Here is a 22,224-nt window from a genome sequence, read left to right as displayed (position 1 = left end):
TCACTTCCACCCTCTTACCAAGTCTGCTCTTCCAGGCTTCTGATTGGACAAGCTGTGCAGAAGAGCAGGTGCAGGTGTGTTGGTGTCGACACACACTGCTTACTGCTCTCCATTGGTGCAGATGCAGATTGTGAAGACATGGTCTCAGTCTCATGCAAGTGATGTCCTCCATTTCAATATTCAGCACAGACTTTTTAGCAAGTCTTATTAGACCCCAAAATCTGTTATTTATTTCAAGTCCTGGTCAAAAGTGTAGGTACACTTGTAAAGAACATGATGTCATGGCTCTCTTGACTTTACAATCATTCTTATTTTTTGGTGATGTAGTGATTGGAGCACATACTTGTTGCTAAAAAAAACATTCATGAAGTTTGCTTCTTTTATGAATTTATTATGGCTCTACTGAAAATGTGAGCAACTGGTAAAACAGGCCCACAGCATAATACTACTACCACCACCATGCTTGACGGTAGGCCTGGTGTTCATGTGGTCCAATCACTCTATCACAAGAAAATTGGAAATGATTGGAAACTTAGGACAGCCATGATGTGATGTTCTTTACAAGTTTATGTACACTTTTGACCACAACTGTATTTTTTGAAAATATATTGAGAAGCAGCTCATTCCACGAGCCCCCCCCCCCACACACTTTCTAAATTGTCAGCAGGTGCTGATGTGTATCATGGAAACAATACAGTGGCTGATTAGAATGATTAAAAGTCATTATTTCTCACCATACTGTTTCTGAAAGACACATTTAGTCACAATAATATTGTTGTGTGACAGAAGGAAATAAAACTCTGAAAAGGTCAGTTCACCTGAAAATGAAGCTTTGGGCCAAGGTTGTAGGTTTCTTAATATTTAATGTAGCACATGTTAAAGAGGGGTTGCAATGTTATGCATGGACAAAATACTTCCTTGTGAATGTACCTTTCTTTTTTTGGTATTGTTTTCCATTTCAGGTGCGCACTCTGGCAAGAACAGATGAAGCCCGGGGCCTCCTGTGGCTGATGGAAGAGGAGGCAGGGAATCCTGCAGGCTCCGAGGAAAGCATGCTGGAGAGGCTCTTCAGCTACTATGGCTCTGGCCAGGGGGAACGCAAAGGTCTGTGGAACTGATGGATGTCTGCTCACTGCAGAGCACACTACATGTTCTACAATAATCCAAGTTCCAGAAAATGATAGGAACTCAAGCAAGACATTGATTTTCCATGTAGTGTACAAACATAGCAGAGCCGTGCACGCTACATGTGGCTCGTGTTCAAGACAGTTTGTTGCTAAAGCTCTGACGACATCACTTGTTTGTCAGGAGCAAATCTGCTGCTGCGAGGACGGAAACCCTACTTCTTCCTGCTGGGTCACAGCAATGGGACGGACTGGGTGGAGTACGACACCCAGGGCTGGCTGAGCCATGCCAAGCACAACCCTGCCGCCCAGAACGCTGCCACCCTGCTGCAGGACTCCCAAAAGTAAGACTTCATGCTGACTTTAAGCTCTAGAGTTGTGCTCAGAAGTATACACATCAACGCTATTTCTGCTTTCTAACTCAAACAGACAATATACAGTCCTGGTCATAAGTTGACATACACTTTTTGTTTCATCTGACATCACTTGGACAAATACAAGACCTTCTGGAGGAAAGTTCTGTGGTCTGATGAAACAAAAATAGATCTGTTTGGCCACAATACCCAGCAATATGTTTGGAGGAGACAAGGTGAGGCCTTTAATCCCAGGAGCACCACTCCTACCGTCAAGCATGGTGGTGGTAGTATTATGCTCTGGGCCTGTTTTGCTGCTAATGGAACTGCTGCTTTAAATGGGACAAAGAAAAAGGAGGATTAGCTCCAAATTGTTCAGGACAAGCTAAAATCATCAGGGGGGAGGTTGGGTCTTGGGCACAGTTGGGTGTTCCAACAGGACAATGACCCCAAACAAACCTCAAAAGTGGTAAAGGAATGGTTAAATCAGGTCTGTAAGGTAGAGGATCTCTATCACATGATATTGTCACTGTGAACATGGGTATGTCCACTGATCTCTATCACATGATATTGTCACTGTGAACATGGGTATGTCCACTGATCTCTATCACATGATATTGTCACTGTGAGCATGGGTATGTCCACTGATCTCTATCACATGATATTGTCACTGTGAACATGGGTATGTCCACTGATCTCTATCACATGATATTGTCACTGTGAACATGGGTATGTCCACTGATCTCTATCACATGATATTGTCACTGTGAACATGGGTATGTCCACTGATCTCTATCACATGATATTGTCACTGTGAGCATGGGTATGTCCACTGATCTCTATCACACGATATTGTCACTGTGAACATGGGTATGTCCACTGATCTCTATCACATGATATTGTCACTGTGAGCATGGGTATGTCCACTGATCTCTATCACACGATATTGTCACTGTGAACATGGGTATGTCCACTGATCTCTATCACATGATATTGTCACTGTGAACATGGGTATGTCCACTGATCTGTGATGTGTAGTGACAAGCCAATCAGAGAACCCATGGTATTGTCCTTGTGAGCATGGGTGAGACCATCTTGGAAATTCAAATAATAACCACGCCAGATTGTTCTCTGGCCTGCCACAGAAGAATGAGTGCATGACAAAGCTTGGTGAGTTATGTGATCACCAGAGGTGCACGTTGACTCCACTACTGACTACATCCTATTCATGCTGTAATTCCGCTCAGGAGGTCCCTCGTTTTTAACTAGTGCCGTGCCCTCGGACTTCCTTGAACCCCCAATTGTGTGGAGTGGCACCACAGCTTCTGTGGAGTGATGATTGGAGCTGGAAGCAGACTGACTGATGTTGTTGTTGTTGTTGTTTGCCGTCACGCCGCAGGAAGAACATCAACGGGCTGTTCATGGGCCGAGCCAGTGGAGCCACCGTCTTGTCAGGTTCTATCGCTGGTCTGGAGGGCCGCTCTCAGCTGGCCCTGCGGCGGGCCACCAGCGTGAGGAAGACCTTCACCACGGGTGTGGCTGCTGTCAAGAAGAAGAGCTTGTGTATTCAGGTCAAACTTCAGGTGGTAAGTACAACATTTACAACTGAAAATGAAAGTAGGATTTATTGGGATGTGTTGATCTTCAACCTGAACATATCTTTCAAAATCATAACAAAATCATAACAAGTCAACACTAAAGAGACTTTAGACGCAGCTGCCAGACTTTACACCACAACAGTCCAGTCCTCTTTGGCTTCCAGTTTAATTCAGTTGCATGGTGGGGCCCCTCAGTACATGACTAGTTATTCCCCTACTCTTCAGTTACAAGGTGGGGCCCCTCAGTACATGACTAGTTATTCCCCTACTCTTCAGTTACATGGTGGGGCCCCTCAGTACATGACTAGTTATTCCCCTACTCTTCAGTTACAAGGTGGGGCCCCTCAGTACATGACTAGTTATTCCCCTACTCTTCAGTTACATGGTGGGGCCCCTCAGTACATGACTAGTTATTCCCCTACTCTTCAGTTACATGGTGGAGCCCCTCAGTACATGACTAGTTATTCCCCTACTCTTCAGTTGCATGGTGGGGCCCCTCAGTACATGACTAGTTATTCCCCTACTCTTCAGTTGCATGGTGGGGCCCCTCAGTACATGACTAGTTATTCCCCTACTCTTCAGTTACAAGGTGGGGCCCCTCAGTACATGACTAGTTATTCCCCTACTCTTCAGTTACATGGTGGGGCCCCTCAGTACATGACTAGTTATTCCCCTACTCTTCAGTTGCATGGTGGGGCCCCTCAGTACATGACTAGTTATTCTCCTACTCTTCAGTTACATGGTGGGGCCCCTCAGTACATGACTAGTTATTCCCCTACTCTTCAGTTACAAGGTGGGGCCCCTCAGTACATGACTAGTTATTCCCCTACTCTTCAGTTGCATGGTGGGGCCCCTCAGTACATGACTAGTTATTCCCCTACTCTTCAGTTACAAGGTGGGGCCCTTCAGTACATGACTAGTTATTCCTCTACTCTTCAGTTACAAGGTGGGGCCCCTCAGTACATGACTAGTTATTCCCCTACTCTTCAGTTGCATGGTGGGGCCCCTCAGTACATGACTAGTTATTCCCCTACTCTTCAGTTACAAGGCGGGGCCCCTCAGTACATGACTAGTTATTCCCCTACTCTTCAGTTACATGGTGGAGCCCCTCAGTACATGACTAGTTATTCCCCTACTCTTCAGTTACAAGGTGGGGCCCCTCAGTACATGACTAGTTATTCCCCTACTCTTCAGTTACATGGTGGGGCCCCTCAGTACATGACTAGTTATTCCCCTACTCTTCAGTTACATGGTGGAGCCCCTCAGTACATGACTAGTTATTCCCCTACTCTTCAGTTGCATGGTGGGGCCCCTCAGTACATGACTAGTTATTCCCCTACTCTTCAGTTGCATGGTGGGGCCCCTCAGTACATGACTAGTTATTCCCCTACTCTTCAGTTACAAGGTGGGGCCCCTCAGTACATGACTAGTTATTCCCCTACTCTTCAGTTACATGGTGGGGCCCCTCAGTACATGACTAGTTATTCCCCTACTCTTCAGTTGCATGGTGGGGCCCCTCAGTACATGACTAGTTATTCTCCTACTCTTCAGTTACATGGTGGGGCCCCTCAGTACATGACTAGTTATTCCCCTACTCTTCAGTTACAAGGTGGGGCCCCTCAGTACATGACTAGTTATTCCCCTACTCTTCAGTTGCATGGTGGGGCCCCTCAGTACATGACTAGTTATTCCCCTACTCTTCAGTTGCATGGTGGGGCCCCTCAGTACATGACTAGTTATTCCCCTACTCTTCAGTTACAAGGTGGGGCCCCTCAGTACATGACTAGTTATTCCCCTACTCTTCAGTTACATGGTGGGGCCCCTCAGTACATGACTAGTTATTCCCCTACTCTTCAGTTGCATGGTGGGGCCCCTCAGTACATGACTAGTTATTCTCCTACTCTTCAGTTACATGGTGGGGCCCCTCAGTACATGACTAGTTATTCCCCTACTCTTCAGTTACAAGGTGGGGCCCCTCAGTACATGACTAGTTATTCCCCTACTCTTCAGTTACATGGTGGGGCCCCTCAGTACATGACTAGTTATTCTCCTACTCTTCAGTTACAAGGTGGGGCCCCTCAGTACATGACTAGTTATTCCCATACTCTTCAGTTACATGGTGGGGCCCCTCAGTACATGACTGGTTATTCCCCTACTCTTCAGTTACATGGTGGGGCCCCTCAGTACATGACTAGTTATTCCCCTACTCTTCAGTTGCATGGTGGGGCCCCTCAGTACATGACTAGTTATTCCCCTACTCTTCAGTTGCATGGTGGGGCCCCTCAGTACATGACTAGTTATTCCTCTACTCTTCAGTTACAAGGTGGGGCCCCTCAGTACATGACTAGTTATTCCCCTACTCTTCAGTTGCATGGTGGGGCCCCTCAGTACATGACTAGTTATTCCCCTACTCTTCAGTTACAAGGTGGGGCCCCTCAGTACATGACTAGTTATTCCCCTACTCTTCAGTTGCATGGTGGGGCCCCTCAGTACATGACTAGTTATTCCCCTACTCTTCAGTTACATGGTGGGGCCCCTCAGTACATGACTGGTTATTCCCCTACTCTTCAGTTACATGGTGGGGCCCCTCAGTACATGACTAGTTATTCCCCTACTCTTCAGTTGCATGGTGGGGCCCCTCAGTACATGACTAGTTATTCCCCTACTCTTCAGTTGCATGGTGGGGCCCCTCAGTACATGACTAGTTATTCCTCCACTCTTCAGTTACAAGGTGGGGCCCCTCAGTACATGACTAGTTATTCCCCTACTCTTCAGTTGCATGGTGGGGCCCCTCAGTACATGACTAGTTATTCCCCTACTCTTCAGTTACAAGGTGGGGCCCCTCAGTACATGACTAGTTATTCCCCTACTCTTCAGTTACATGGTGGGGCCCCTCAGTACATGACTAGTTATTCCCCTACTCTTCAGTTACATGGTGGAGCCCCTCAGTACATGACTAGTTATTCCCCTACTCTTCAGTTGCATGGTGGGGCCCCTCAGTACATGACTGGTTATTCCCCTACTCTTCAGTTACATGGTGGGGCCCCTCAGTACATGACTAGTTATTCCCCTACTCTTCAGTTGCATGGTGGGGCCCCTCAGTACATGACTAGTTATTCCCCTACTCTTCAGTTACAAGGTGGGGCCCCTCAGTACATGACTAGTTAATTCCCCTACTCTTCAGTTACATGGTGGGGCCCCTCAGTACATGACTAGTTATTCCCCTACTCTTCAGTTACATGGTGGGGCCCCTCAGTACATGACTAGTTATTCCCCTACTCTTCAGTTACAAGGTGGGGCCCCTCAGTACATGACTAGTTATTCCCCTACTCTTCAGTTGCATGGTGTTCATATTTATCCAGAAGAGGCAATTTCCTTGACCAGGTTACACACAAATAAGTTGTAGACCTCCAAAATGTTCCAAGTTTCCATCAGTTTGTGGTGTAGAATAACATCTGGAGAACAATCGTTGGAAATGGGAGCACAACTGACGCAATTCTTGATATCAATCCACAAATCTTTTAGGGATCTATTCCATTGCATACTTAAATTGTATCTTCCTACCTGCTTTTTGCAGGAAGCTCGAAGCCTCTTTTGTACTCTAATAGTTTGCTCTACAACGGCCATCTTAGCTCTGTCCACAACTTCTGGGAAGAAGTTACGTGTCGGAATACGGAGAGTACTTGTAACTACATTTTTGATACCACACCAATTAGTAGTATTATGAGCTAAATGCAGTAGTAAGTCTGTTGGCATGCTCATATTGCTACATGGAAATGATTTCTTCTTTGTCTCTTTTCCCCGGGAATGGAAGACCAAAGGACCAATGGAGGATTGCGTTAGGAAAAAAAAAACATTGTGCGGCGATGTTACAAAATGGAGTTGGCAACAAGTTGCACGGCAACATGCACATTTGCAAGATCTTTGTTTGGGACGCATGTAGGATGTTTCAATGTAAGCAATTCAATGAAACACTTGAGAGCCAACAACGTTACCTCGGCTAAAGCTAACGAGGCGGGACAAAAACAATAAACCCTGACAGATTCCTTCCAAGTTTTCAAGAGAATCCCAGCGGGGAGTCGGCATTAGTGGTAAACTAATGGGATTCAGAGCACAAGTGCTCTGAGTGCTGAGCAATGTGGGATTTTGCTGCTTGCCTGGTCAGACAACCTTCTAAGACTGTGTGCCAACTCACCTCCACTAAATACAAGGCTTCAGGACAAGATAAGTGGAGCTGTGATGTCACGTCTCTAGTCAGCCAGGAGGCTACAACATCTCATAGATGTTTTCTGCCATTTTTACAGAATTTCTATCTAGGAAATGACTTAAAAAATGATGAAATCTCTTCAACTTCAGGGGACATCGCCTTCCTCAGCTGATATTTTTCAATTTCTCTGTTTTATTTAAATTGTTTTAACCTTGCTGGGATCCCTGGATAGGTCAAATATATTTTGACTGCAACAAATGACTTAGTACACAGTAATCACAGTACTTTCAACCTATGAGTGGGCTTTATATATTTACCAGTGTAGACTGTGAGCCCACTCATTATTAATTCGGCTGCTGCTGTAGTTAAAGCAGTGTCTCTCACACAGTGGGACACGTGGAGGTCTCAGGGGGACTCTAACAGCAAGAGTATTTGTTTTAATTATTTTTGTCTTCAGTCTAGCATTAATGTTAGAAAGATACACAAGCCTGCAGCTAGGTGGTGCTCATAAAGCTTTGCATAGCACAACACAACACAAACACCCAATGGCTGACACAGACAGAACACAGAACTTGAGCCTGTACTCATAACATCAGAAGATACACGAACCAGAGTGTCCAGGATGAAGACCTAGACAGCACACGAATCGCGTCCGCCTCCTGGCTGAAAAAGATCCCTCCATAAATGAAGCAGCTGCTAACATCAGGCACACACCTCCAGTAGAGTGGCTAACCCAAGTCCACCTGATGAGAGAAGAGGAGAGTATGGAAGTATGTAAGCCTTGTCAGCACCACATGGAAGCTCCTATCAGGCAGAGTGAGGACACATAGAAGGCATTAGCAATAACACCAAGGGAGCCAAAAACTGCTACTGGTCGACCAGGCAATACAGAAATAATGACATGAATGTTAGTAATCCACAAAGTTGGGCATATTGCAGTAAAGAAGTGATGGGTCAGGCAAATGCAAGTGTGGTCAGTGTGGGTACAAAGAGCTTAGGTTGAGTCCTTTGAAGTTCACATGTTGTTTCTGTCTCCAAAGCTGTGACATTGAGGTCAAATGTATAGTAAAAGGTTTCATTGTATTCTTCCAGGATGCTCTAATTGACATGGTGCGTCGCTCCAAGCTCCATTTTGTCCATTGCCTGTTGCCCAAAGTCCAGACTGTCAGTGAGTCAGGTGTTCCTCCTGGAGAAAGTCTGGATGCAGGCCTCATGACTTTGGATGTGGGTCTTCTAAGAGCTCAGCTTCGAGGATCCAAACTGTTGGATGCATTGCGCATCTACAGACAAGGTAACTGCTGTGACATCCCAAGTCCACAGCTAACACCTGACCGCTCTGCTTCCAACTCCCGTCCAGGATACCCAGACAATATGGTGTTTTCGGAGTTCCTCAGGCGTTTTGATGTCCTGGCACCACATTTGAGCAAGAAGCATGGACATCAGTTCATAGTGACGGATGAGAAGCACGTAAGTCTGGTTGAATATTTGTCCTTCATGTACTCATCACACTTGACTGTTCAGCATGTAACACAGGAGGCTTGCTTCTCTCAGTTGTTACACCATTCCACTTGTTTGTACTACAGTATATTGTAGTGTTTCTCATCAAATGTTCATTTATTCATGGTAATGTGGTGCTGGCTTTTCGGGACACACAACCAGTCTATTTCATTTCTATTCATTTCAATGGGGAATATTCATTTGATGTATGGCCATTTGAAGTAAAGCGCGCCATCACATACATTGGTAAGTCCAGGCTCCACCTTGTGTAGGAAAACAATGTTAACTAACTGCTGGAGGTTAAAGAAAATACCTGTTCTCCTTATCGGAAGTAATTGTGCAAGCAATGAGCGATGGGAGAAAGTCAAACCATGCTTATGTATTCATCTAACTGATAAAGATCCTTTCCTGGCTCCAGACCAGGGATTGTCAACTACCAATGAGTTGAGTCTTTGGAACGGCTGTTTTAAGTCAAAGAAAAGCATTCATAATACATTTGAACATTGTGCAAAAGTGTTTTGATGTCAGGAGTAGTTAGAAGAAAAGAAGGGACCAATTGAAAGGTCTGTTTGCAACATACTCACTTCGAACAGATAGATAGTACTTTATTGATTCCTTCAGGAGAGTTCCTTCAGGAAAATTAAAATTCCAGCAGCAGTGTACAGAGTTGAGATCAATTAAAAAAAAAAAAAAAAAAAAAGTAAATAGTAAATAATGGGGGTTTAAATGGAAACAAAATAGAGAAATATTACAATAAGAATAAAAAATAAACAGCACTATAACAGTAAAATAAGATAGTGCTTCATCTGTGGTCAGCTAATAACCTCTCCACGCAGGAGAGGGGTGCAGAGCAGAAAAGCGACGGCAGATCAACTGGTCTAAGAGGAGGGTCTATTTAAAGGGTAGAGTATACAAATGAGTTTTAAGATGGGACTTAAATGTTTCTACTGAGGTAGCATCTCTAACTGTTACTGCTAGAACATTCCAGAGTACTGGAGCCCCAATAGAAAACACTCTATAGCCCGCAGACTTTTTTTGGGCTCTGGGAATCACTAATAAGACGGAGTTCTTTGAAGGCAGATTTCTGGCCTGGAAGCCAGGACTTACCCACCGCTGTCTGATGGGTGTTGTCGGTTTTTGGATGGTTCTGTACTGGATTTGATGGGTGAAATAAAGGAGTTCCCATTAGCTCCGTTCTCAGGGGAAATTTATTTGCGATGATTTAATATTTACAATAAATTTTTAAAAATCCATCCGTTGTCATGTCTTTCATAATGCTTGTGGACGTTAGGCAACATTCCAAAGAAAGTGCAGTTTCCCTTTAAGATCCCACAAAGGGGACATTATGTGGTTGCACTGCAAGTTCAAAAAGTCTACAAAAAAAGTGCCTTTAAAAACGATATTGCTGTTACTTAGATGTAAATTGTATTATTTACAGGACTTTATAAACACAATACAGTACACCCATTGTCTGCATCGTAGGCCACCTCATCGTTGTCCTACACTGCAGATTAAACTGCACACATACAGTATGTCTTACTGTATTGCATAGTTATTGTATTACATGGGATTGGGATTGATAGTTATTGTATTACATGGGATTGGGATTGATAGTTATTGTGTTACATGGGATTGGGATTGATAGTTATTGTATTACATGGGATTGGGATTGATAGTTATTGTATTACATGGGATTGGGATTGATAGTTATTGTATTACATGGGATTGGGATTGATAGTTATTGTATTACATGGGATTGGGATTGATAGTTATTGTATTACATGGGATTGGGATTGATAGTTATTGTATTACATGGGATTGGGATTGATAGTTATTGTATTACATGGGATTGGGATTGATAGTTATTGTGTTACATGGGATTGGGATTGATAGTTATTGTATTACATGGGATTGATAGTTATTGTATTACATGGGATTGGGATTGATAGTTATTGTATTACATGGGACTGGGAACGATAGTTATTGTATTACATGGGATTGGGATTGATAGTTATTGTATTACATGGGATTGGGATTGATAGTTATTGTATTACATGGGATTGATAGTTATTGTATTACATGGGATTGGGATTGATAGTTATTGTGTTACATGGGATTGGGATTGATAGTTATTGTATTACATGGGATTGATAGTTATTGTATTACATGGGATTGGGATTGATAGTTATTGTATTACATGGGACTGGGAACGATAGTTATTGTATTACATGGGATTGGGATTGATAGTTATTGTATTACATGGGATTGGGATTGATAGTTATTGTATTACATGGGATTGGGATTGATAGGCAACATTCCAAAAAAAGCAGTTCCCTTTGTGGCTTGTAGTCAAATCCCTCTTTCTAGTGGCGTGGTTGTTGGACTATCTCATTTCATCCGGTATTGCCAGGGTGAGTGCAGTGATTCTCAGCTGCATCACCACTTTGTGACCAGCCACAATTCAAACTGCTCATTATCAGTTGAAGTTTGGGTCCAGACCAACAAAAATAATGTTGTGGTATAGACAGAGCATTCAAAACAAACGCCTAAGATGTCAGCTTCCCAAACTTTGCTGTCAAATATCATGTATAAATGTTTCTATTTTTGAAGGGGGTTTTGTATATAGGGCAGCACGGTGGAAAAGGGGTTAGTACGTCTGCCTCTCAAAACGAAGGTCCTGAGTAGTCAGGGTTCAATCCCCGGCTCGGGATCTTTCTGTGCGGAGTTTGCATGTTCTCCCCGTGCATGTGTGGGTTCCTTCCGGGTACTCCGGCTTCCTCCCACCTCCAAAGACATGCACCTGGGTATAGGCCCCTCCCACCTCCAAAGACATGCACCTGGGGATAGGCCCCTCCCACCTCCAAAGACATGCACCTGGGGATAGGCCCCTCCCACCTCCAAAGACATGCACCTGGGGATAGGCCCCTCCCACCTCCAAAGAAATGTACCTGGGGATAGGCCCCTCCCACCTCCAAAGACATGCACCTGGGGATAGGCCCCTCCCACCTCCAAAGACATGCACCTGGGGATAGGCCCCTCCCACCTCCAAAGACATGCACCTGGGGATAGGTTGATTGGCAACACTAAATGGTCCCTAGTGTGTGAATGTTGTCTGTCTATCTGTGTTGGCCCTGTGATGAGGTGGCGAATTGTCCAGGGTGTACGCCGCTTTCCGCCCGATTGTAGCTGTGATAGGCACCAGCGCCCCCTGCAAGCCCAAAGGGAATAAGCGATAAAAAATGGATGGATGGATGGGTTTTTTATATATATATTTATATATATATATATATATATATATATATAGTGTTAGTGTATTTAATATATTGTGTTATTGGTTGCAGGCAGTGGAGGAATTGCTGGAGTGTTTGGATTTGGAGAAAAGCAACTACCACATGGGACTAAGCAGGGTGAGTGGAAGCACACATCCGTTGATTTCTTTATCTTCTTTTTTTGCTTTCTATCACTTGTTTCTCCTACAGCCAATGTCCAAAGACTTTCATCCTCTACATTCCAGTCATTGTGCCATAACTTTTCATTTTCGAAAGAAAATTAGCATTGAATGAATCATATATTTGCGTGTTTGCACAATCTATTTGTTAATGCAAAATAGAGAAAAGGTAGTAACATGTTGTTAAGTTATAAAGTTCATATTCTCCTTTCAGCGTGTAAATACAAACCCCTTTTCCATATGAGTTGGGAAATTGTGTTAGATGTAAATATAAACAGAATACTATGATTTTCAAATCCTTTTCAAGCCATATTCAGTTGAATATGCTACAAAGACAACATATTTGATGTTCAAACTCATAAACTTTTTTGATTTTTTTTGCAAATAATCATTGACTTTAGAATTTAATGCCAGCAACACGTGACAAAGTAGTTGAGAAAGGTGGCAATAAATACTGATAAAGTTGAGGAATGTTCATCAACCACTTGTTTGGAAAATCCCACAGGTGTGCAGGCTAATTGGGAACAGGTGGGTGCCATGATTGGCTATAAAAGCAGCTTCCATGAAATGCTAAGTATTTCACAAACAAGGATGGGGTGAGGGTCACCACTTTGTAAGCAAATTGTCAAACAGTTTTAGAACAACATTTCTCAACGAGCTATTGTAAGGAATTTAGGGATTTTACCATCTATGGTCCGTAAAATCATCAAAAGGTTCAGCGAATCACTGCACGTAAGCGATGATATTACGGACCTTTTGAGCCCTCAGGCGGTACTGCATCAAAAACCGACATCAGTGTGTAAAGGATATCACCACATGGGCTCAGGAACACTTCATAAAACCACTGTCAGTAACTACAGTTGGTCGCTACATCTGTAAGTGCAAGTTAAAACTCTACTATGGAAAGCCAAACCCATTCATCAACAACACCCTGGAACGCCGCCGGCTTCGCTGGGCCCGAGATCATCTAAGATGGACTGATGCAAAGTGGAAAAGTGTTCTGTGGTCTGACGAGTCCACATTTCAAATTATATTTGGAAACTGTGGACGTGGTGTCCTCCGGAACAAAGAGGACAATAACCATCTGGATTGTTATAGACGCAAAGTGTAAAAGCCAGCATGTGTGATGGTATGGGGGTGTATTAGTGCCCAAGGCATGGGTAACTTACACATCTGTGAAGGCACCATTAATGCTGAAAGGTACACACAGGTTTTGGAGCAACATATGTTGTCATCCAAGCAACGTTATCATGGACGCCCCTGCTTATTTCAGCAAGACAATGCCAAGCCACGTGTTACAACAGCTTGGCTTCGTAGTAAAAGATTGTGGGTACTTTCCTGGCCCGCCTGCAGTCCAGACCCGTCTCCAATGGAAAATGTGTGGCGCATTATCAATCAATCAATGTTTATTTATATAGCCCTACGTAAAATACGACAGCGGAAACCCCAGACTGTTGAACGACTGAATCTCTACATAAAACAAGAATGGTAAATAATTCCACTTTCAAAGCTTCAACACTTAGTTTCCTCAGTTCCCAAACGTTTATTGAGTGTTGTTAAAAGAAAAGGTGATGTAACACAGTGGTGAACATGCCCTTTCCCAACTACTTTGGCACGTGTTGCAGCCATGAAATTCTAAGTTAATTATTATTTGCATAAAAAAAAAAGTTTATGAGTTTGAACATCAAATGTGTTGTGTTTTTAGTGCATTCAATTGAATATGGCTTGAAAAGGATTTGCAAATCATTGTATTCTGTTTATATTTACATCTAACACAATTTCCCAACTCATATGGAAACGGGGTTTGTATAATTACCTTAGTTCTACAGCAGATCTTAGAATAATACCTTTTCCGATCACAATCTTGTTACAATGAATTTGTGGTTTACCTTTGTGATATTTTCAGGTGTTCTTCAGAGCAGGGACTTTGTCCAGGCTGGAGGAGCAGAGGGTAGTTCAGACCAGAAGGAACATATCTCTGTTTCAGGCTGCCTGCAGGGGGTATTTGGCCAGACAAGCATTTCAAAAGAGAAAGGTAATATGTTTGCACATTTTATGGCGGTGACACCTCAGTACAGTTAGAGAGTGTATCAATTGTCCTCCATCATTTTACAGTTAGGGATGGGTACCGAAGCGAGTGCTCTTTTTTTGCCACTGACTGTATGCCGCGAGTCCTAAGGGGAACCGATTCACCTAAGATCTTTGTGCGTGACATCCCCAATGTTGCCCACTCACCTCGCCACTTGGCCATTTACCTGTAGGTAATGTTTACATTTTCAGCAAATTTCCCCCTGTCATTGACTCAAAAACGCTCCAACGTCAGTAAGGCTCCATTTTTCTGAAAGTGCGCGAGCTTCAAACTAATAATATATTGGCTTTGTTATTGATATGTTACTGATTAGCATTAACCATTTTGCATGGCAATTTTAACAGCTCCAAATTTGAAATGGAAACTAAAACTAAGATGCACGTTGCACTGCTGGCAGTATTATAATATGTTGACAACAAACTCGGTGGTAGAGGGGTTAGTGCGTCTGCCTCACAATACGAAGGTCCTGAGTAGTCTTGGGCTCAATCCCGGGCTCGGTGGAGTTTGCATGTCCTCCCTGTGTTGGCCCTGCGATGAGATGGAGACTTGTCCTTCCGCCCGATTGTAGCTGAGATAGGCACCAGCGCCCCAAAGGGAATAAGCGGTAGTAAATGGATGGACAACAAACTGGACAGCAGTTATCATGATCAGCTCCTTTTTTAATGCTGCAATAAAAATGATTTTATTATAAAAACAGACATTTTTATTAACACTCAAATGACCTACAATTGTTACCATTCTGTACTGGTATCGATCCCCAGGTATAAGGAATTGGTACCGTATCGGTTCAAATATGAACTGTGCCCATCCCTAAATACACCAATGGCACCTCCATTTCTGTTTAGCCCACAAAAAATCACACACATTAGTCTCTTCGGGGAATGAATAGTAGTTATTTCAGAGTTGGGAACCTTTTAGTTCTCTTTATTACATGTGTGGGTTATGTGTTCATAGAACTCATGTAGAATGTATGACTTTATTACATGTGTGGGTTATGTGTTCATAGAACTCATGTAGAATGTATGACTTTATTACATGTGTGGGTTATGTGTTCATAGAACTCATGTAGAATGTATGACTTTATTACATGTGTGGGTTATGTGTTCATAGAACTCATGTAGAATGTATGACTTTATTACATGTGTGGGTTATGTGTTCATAGAACTCATGTAGAATGTATGAATTTATTATGTGTGTGGGTTATGTGTTCATAGAACTCATGTAGAATGTATGACTTTATTACATGTGTGGGTTATGTGTTCATAGAACTCATGTAGAATGTATGACTTTATTACATGTGTGGGTTATGTGTTCATAGAACTCATGTAGAATGTATGACTTTATTACATGTGTGGGTTATGTGTTCATAGAACTCATGTAGAATGTATGACTTTATTACATGTGTGGGTTATGTGTTCATAGAACTCATGTAGAATGTATGAATTTATTATGTGTGTGGGTTATGTGTTCATAGAACTCATGTAGAATGTATGACTTTATTACATGTGTGGGTTATGTGTTCATAGAACTCATGTAGAATGTATGACTTTATTACGTGTGTGGGTTATGTGTTCATAGAACTCATGTAGAATGTATGACTTTATTACATGTGTGGGTTATGTGTTCATAGAACTCATGTAGAATGTATGACTTTATTACATGTGTGGGTTATGTGTTCATAGAACTCATGTAGAATGTATGACTTTATTACGTGTGTGGGTTATGTGTTCATAGAACTCATGTAGAATGTATGACTTTATTACGTGTGTGGGTTATGTGTTCATAGAACTCATGTAGAATGTATGACTTTATTACATGTGTGGGTTATGTGTTCATAGAACTCATGTAGAATGTATGACTTTATTACATGTGTGGGTTATGTGTTCATAGAACTCATGTAGAATGTATGACTTTATTACATGTGTGGGTTATGTGTTCATAGAACTCATGTAGAATGTATGACTTTATTACATGTGTGGGTTATGTGTTCATAGAACTCATGTAGAATGTATGACTTTATTACATGTGTGGGTTATGTGTTCATAGAACTCATGTAGAATGTATGACTTTATTACATGTGTGGGTTATGTGTTCATAGAACTCATGTAGAATGTATGACTTTATTACATGTGTGGGTTATGTGTTCATAGAACTCATGTAGAATGTATGACTTTATTACATGTGTGGGTTATGTGTTCATAGAACTCATGTAGAATGTATGAATTTATTATGTGTGTGGGTTATGTGTTCATAGAACTCATGTAGAATGTATGACTTTATTACATGTGTGGGTTATGTGTTCATAGAACTCATGTAGAATGTATGAATTTATTATGTGTGTGGGTTATGTGTTCATAGAACTCATGTAGAATGTATGACTTTATTACATGTGTGGGTTATGTGTTCATAGAACTCATGTAGAATGTATGACTTTATTACATGTGTGGGTTATGTGTTCATAGAACTCATGTAGAATGTATGACTTTATTACATGTGTGGGTTATGTGTTCATAGAACTCATGTAGAATGTATGACTTTATTACATGTGTGGGTTATGTGTTCATAGAACTCATGTAGAATGTATGACTTTATTACATGTGTGGGTTATGTGTTCATAGAACTCATGTAGAATGTATGACTTTATTACATGTGTGGGTTATGTGTTCATAGAACTCATGTAGAATGTATGACTTTATTACATGTGTGGGTTATGTGTTCATAGAACTCATGTAGAATGTATGACTTTATTACATGTGTGGGTTATGTGTTCATAGAACTCATGTAGAATGTATGACTTTATTACATGTGTGGGTTATGTGTTCATAGAACTCATGTAGAATGTATGACTTTATTACGTGTGTGGGTTATGTGTTCATAGAACTCATGTAGAATGTATGACTTTATTACATGTGTGGGTTATGTGTTCATAGAACTCATGTAGAATGTATGACTTTATTACATGTGTGGGTTATGTGTTCATAGAACTCATGTAGAATGTATGACTTTATTACATGTGTGGGTTATGTGTTCATAGAACTCATGTAGAATGTATGACTTTATTACATGTGTGGGTTATGTGTTCATAGAACTGATGTAGTGTGTGGGTTATTCCTGCAGAAAGCCTCCATGCGTCCCTGATGTAATCATGTTGATCCAGCCTGCATGGTGCATGTGATGAGGCAGATAGACAGCCAAGTACAAAAGTGGTGTCCTCTTTACTCATCACCAACATAAGTCTTCAATTCAAGTGAAAGTGGTGTTAAATGTAGTTTTTTTTAATATTTTATATGTATTTATAATTGTTTAGTTTTTTTGCATTTAAAACTTGAACGACTCCCAGCAGGAATCTGTATTGTCACGATCACATCAATCCACACAACTTTTATGTAGCCCTGCAGCTTTATTCAATGCACGCAACTTCCTCAAACATTTTGGACAATCTGTCATTTCTATCAACAACATTTGTCCCTGAGTGGGGTTCAGACAAAGCAGGAAAGCAGCGTGTAACACACTTCCCTTCTACAGCACTGAAGCTTCCTGGTTATGTAATCTGCATCAATAACACACCAGCATCCTCACTTCCTATATTTATATTTATATGGTTTACCTTTATTTATCCAGGAAAAGACACTGAAGAACAGATTCTCATTTGCAATGCCGACCTAACCTATGTTAATGTTTTTGTGTGTCTGGAATTATTTGAATTTCCATCATGTGTTATGGGAATATTGATCTCAGGTTTTGTACGAGTAGGTCTTCGTATGACCTTTTGGAGCAAATTAGCCACATTCTGGTGCGCGTTACTTGCAAAGTGACTCTAAAATGCAGAAGAGAGCAGACAGTGTCTAAATCAAAGTGAATTTAAAGACAAAGCAAAAGCTATAGTGCAGCTCGGAAGTGCACCAGAAGCTACGCAGGGAAAAAGTCACACAGACCACAAGCAGACTAAAAAGATGACAAAATACAAATGATCCAGCACTGAAAGAGGGAACTGGGTGGAAGTAAATGAACTAATTAACAATGGGAGAAGAGGTGTGCGGGCAGGGTAAGAAGGTAAAGGTGTTTCAAACCCCAGAGAGCAAACAAGAAATACTGACACAACGTGAGCACCAGGACAGGAAGTCAAATAACAAGCAAACACTCCTGTAATGGATTCCAGACCTTGTAAGACAGTTACAGACGAAACAGTTGAGTGGAGGACTGGCAGAGAGTCCCCCCCACGAATGGCTCTGGCCTGCAGTCCAGGCCATGTTTCCCCGTAGCCAGCGGGTAAGAGGCAGGTGTTGGCAGCGGGTGGAACGGCGCTGCAGCTGGCAAAGGGGAGCAGCAGAATCACAGGATAAATGGTGTGGAATAGACACATGCAAGAAAGGCGAGCGCCAGACGGGCACTTCTACAGAATGCAAAAAAGGCGAGTGCCAGACGGGCACTTCTACAGAATGCAAGAAAGGCGAGCGCCAGACGGGCACTTCTACAGAATGCAAGAAAGGCGAGCGCCAGACGGGCACTTCTACAGAATGCAAGAAAGGCGAGCGCCAGATGGGCACTTCTACAGAATGCAAGAAAGGCGAGCGCCAGATGGGCACTTCAACAGAATGCAAGAAAGGCGAGCGCCAGACGGGCACTTCTACAGAATGCAAGAAAGGCGAGCGCCAGACGGGCACTTCTACAGAATGCAAGAAAGGCGAGCGCCAGATGGGCACTTCTACAGAATGCAAGAAAGGCGAGTGCCAGACGGGCACTTCTACAGAATGCAAGAAAGGCGAGCGCCAGATGGGCACTTCTACAGAATGCAAGAAAGGCGAGCGCCAGACGGGCACTTCTACAGAATGCAAGAAAGGCGAGCGCCAGACGGGCACTTCTACAGAATGGAAGAAAGGCGAGCGCCAGATGGGCACTTCTACAGAATGCAAGAAAGGCGAGTGCCAGACGGGCACTTCTACAGAATGCAAGAAAGGCGAGCGCCAGATGGGCACTTCTACAGAATGCAAGAAAGGCGAGCGCCAGACGGGCACTTCTACAGAATGCAAGAAAGGCGAGCGCCAGACGGGCACTTCTACAGAATGCAAGAAAGGCGAGCGCCAGACGGGCACTTCTACAGAATGCAAGAAAGGCGAGCGCCAGACGGGCACTTCTACAGAATGGAAGAAAGGCAAGGGCCAGACGGGCACTTCAACAGAATGCAAGAAAGGCGAGTGCCAGACGGGCACTTCTACAGAATGCAAAAAAGGCGAGTGCCAGACGGGCACTTCTACAGAATGCAAGAAAGGCGAGTGCCAGACGGGCACTTTTACAGAATGCAAGAAAGGCAAGCGCCAGACGGGCACTTCTACAGAATGCAAGAAAGAAAGGCGAGCGCCAGACGGGCACTTCTACAGAATGCAAGAAAGGCGAGCGCCAGACGGGCACTTCTACAGAATGCAAGAAAGGCGAGCGCCAGACGGGCACTTCTACAGAATGCAAGAAAGGCGAGTGCCAGACGGGCACTTCTACAGAATGCAAGAAAGGCAAGCGCCAGACGGGCACTTCTACAGAATGCAAGAAAGAAAGGCGAGCGCCAGACGGGCACTTCTACAGAATGCAAGAAAGGCGAGCGCCAGACGGGCACTTCTACAGAATGCAAGAAAGGCGAGTGCCAGACGGGCACTTCTACAGAATGCAAGAAAGGCGAGTGCCAGACGGGCACTTCTACAGAATGCAAGAAAGGCGAGTGCCAGACGGGCACTTCTACAGAATGCAAGAAAGGCGAGCGCCAGACGGGCACTTCTACAGAATGCAAGAAAGGCGAGCGCCAGACGGGCACTTCTACAGAATGCAAGAAAGGCGAGCGCCAGACGGGCACTTCTACAGAATGCAAGAAAGGCGAGTGCCAGACGGGCACTTCTACAGAATGCAAGAAAGGCGAGCGCCAGACGGGCACTTCTACAGAATGCAAGAAAGGCGAGCGCCAGACGGGCACTTCTACAGAATGGAAGAAAGGCAAGGGCCAGACGGGCACTTCAACAGAATGCAAGAAAGGCGAGTGCCAGACGGGCACTTCTACAGAATGCAAAAAAGGCGAGTGCCAGACGGGCACTTCTACAGAATGCAAGAAAGGCGAGTGCCAGACGGGCACTTTTACAGAATGCAAGAAAGGCGAGCGCCAGACGGGCACTTCTACAGAATGCAAGAAAGGCAAGCGCCAGACGGGCACTTCTACAGAATGCAAGAAAGAAAGGCGAGCGCCAGACGGGCACTTCTACAGAATGCAAGAAAGGCGAGCGCCAGACGGGCACTTCTACAGAATGCAAGAAAGGCGAGTGCCAGACGGGCACTTCTACAGAATGCAAGAAAGGCGAGTGCCAGACGGGCACTTCTACAGAATGCAAGAAAGGCGAGCGCCAGACGGGCACTTCTACAGAATGCAAGAAAGGCGAGCGCCAGACGGGCACTTCTACAGAATGCAAGAAAGGCGAGCGCCAGACGGGCACTTCTACAGAATGCAAGAAAGGCGAGCGCCAGACGGGCACTTCTACAGAATGCAAGAAAGGCGAGCGCCGGACGGGCACTTCTACAGAATGCAAGAAAGGCGAGTGCCAGACGGGCACTTCTACAGAATGCAAGAAAGGCGAGCGCCAGACGGGCACTTCTACAGAATGCAAGAAAGGCGAGTGCCAGACGGGCACTTCTACAGAATGCAAGAAAGGCGAGCGCCAGACGGGCACTTCTACAGAATGCAAGAAAGGCGAGCGCCAGATGGGCACTTCAACAGAATGCAAGAAAGGCGAGCGCCAGACGGGCACTTCTACAGAATGCAAGAAAGGCGAGCGCCAGACGGGCACTTCTACAGAATGCAAGAAAGGCGAGTGCCAGACGGGCACTTCTACAGAATGCAAGAAAGGCGAGCGCCAGACGGGCACTTCTACAGAATGCAAGAAAGGCGAGCGCCAGATGGGCACTTCTACAGAATGCAAGAAAGGCGAGTGCCAGACGGGCACTTCTACAGAATGCAAGAAAGGCAAGGGCCAGACGGGCACTTCTACAGAATGCAAGAAAGGCGAGCGCCAGACGGGCCCTTCTACAGAATGCAAGAAAGGCGAATGCCAGACGGGCACTTCTACAGAATGCAAGAAAGGCGAGCGCCAGATGGGCACTTCTACAGAATGCAAGAAAGGCGAGTGCCAGACGGGCACTTCTACAGAATGCAAGAAAGGCGAGCGCCAGACGGGCACTTCTACAGAATGCAAGAAAGGCGAGCGCCAGATGGGCACTTCAACAGAATGCAAGAAAGGCGAGTGCCAGATGGGCACTTCTACAGAATGCAAGAAAGGCGAGCGCCAGACGGGCACTTCTACAGAATGCAAGAAAGGCGAGTGCCAGACGGGCACTTCTACAGAATGCAAGAAAGGCGAGCGCCAGACGGGCACTTCTACAGAATGCAAGAAAGGCGAGCGCCAGATGGGCACTTCTACAGAATGCAAGAAAGGCGAGTGCCAGACGGGCACTTCTACAGAATGCAAGAAAGGCGAGCGCCAGATGGGCACTTCTACAGAATGCAAGAAAGGCGAGCGCCAGACGGGCACTTCTACAGAATGCAAGAAAGGCAAGGGCCAGACAGGGCAGCAAGCGCAGGAAAGGAGACGGGGAATGCAGGCGCCATGTTCAGCAGTGGGCGAGGAAGGACCCTGCTAGGACAGGCAGCGGGCTCGCAGGAGGAAGATCAGGCAACGATCCCACCGGTAGAGACGCAGTGGTGGCCTCGCAGGAGGAAGATCAGGCAACGATCCCACCGGTAGAGACGCAGTGGTGGCCTCGCAGGAGGAGGATCAGGCAACGATCCCACCGGTAGAGACGCAGTGGTGGCCTCGCAGGAGGAAGATCTGGCAACAATCCCACCAATAGAGACGCAGTGGTGGCCTCGCGGGAGGA

General features: G+C 44.3%; 1 protein-coding gene across 2 annotated transcripts in view; it reads left to right on the top strand.

Annotated features, from left to right (window-relative positions):
• The window catches only part of myo18ab (myosin XVIIIA b), a 221,290-nt gene that overhangs the window by 67,664 nt on the left and 131,402 nt on the right, over positions 1–22,224 (top strand). For both annotated transcript variants that reach the window (XM_061878303.1, XM_061878302.1), the window contains 7 exons: positions 963–1,104; positions 1,309–1,468; positions 2,877–3,063; positions 8,375–8,573; positions 8,640–8,749; positions 12,121–12,186; positions 14,134–14,262. In XM_061878303.1, the coding sequence (XP_061734287.1) occupies positions 963–1,104; positions 1,309–1,468; positions 2,877–3,063; positions 8,375–8,573; positions 8,640–8,749; positions 12,121–12,186; positions 14,134–14,262 (993 nt within the window). The remainder of the gene's footprint in view (positions 1–962; positions 1,105–1,308; positions 1,469–2,876; positions 3,064–8,374; positions 8,574–8,639; positions 8,750–12,120; positions 12,187–14,133; positions 14,263–22,224) is intronic.

This window comes from Nerophis ophidion, linkage group LG18 (assembly GCF_033978795.1).
Source record: "Nerophis ophidion isolate RoL-2023_Sa linkage group LG18, RoL_Noph_v1.0, whole genome shotgun sequence".
NCBI lineage: Eukaryota > Metazoa > Chordata > Actinopteri > Syngnathiformes > Syngnathidae > Nerophis > Nerophis ophidion.
The sequence above is the reverse complement of the archived record's forward strand: the minus strand, read 5'-3'. Positions and strand labels throughout refer to the sequence as shown.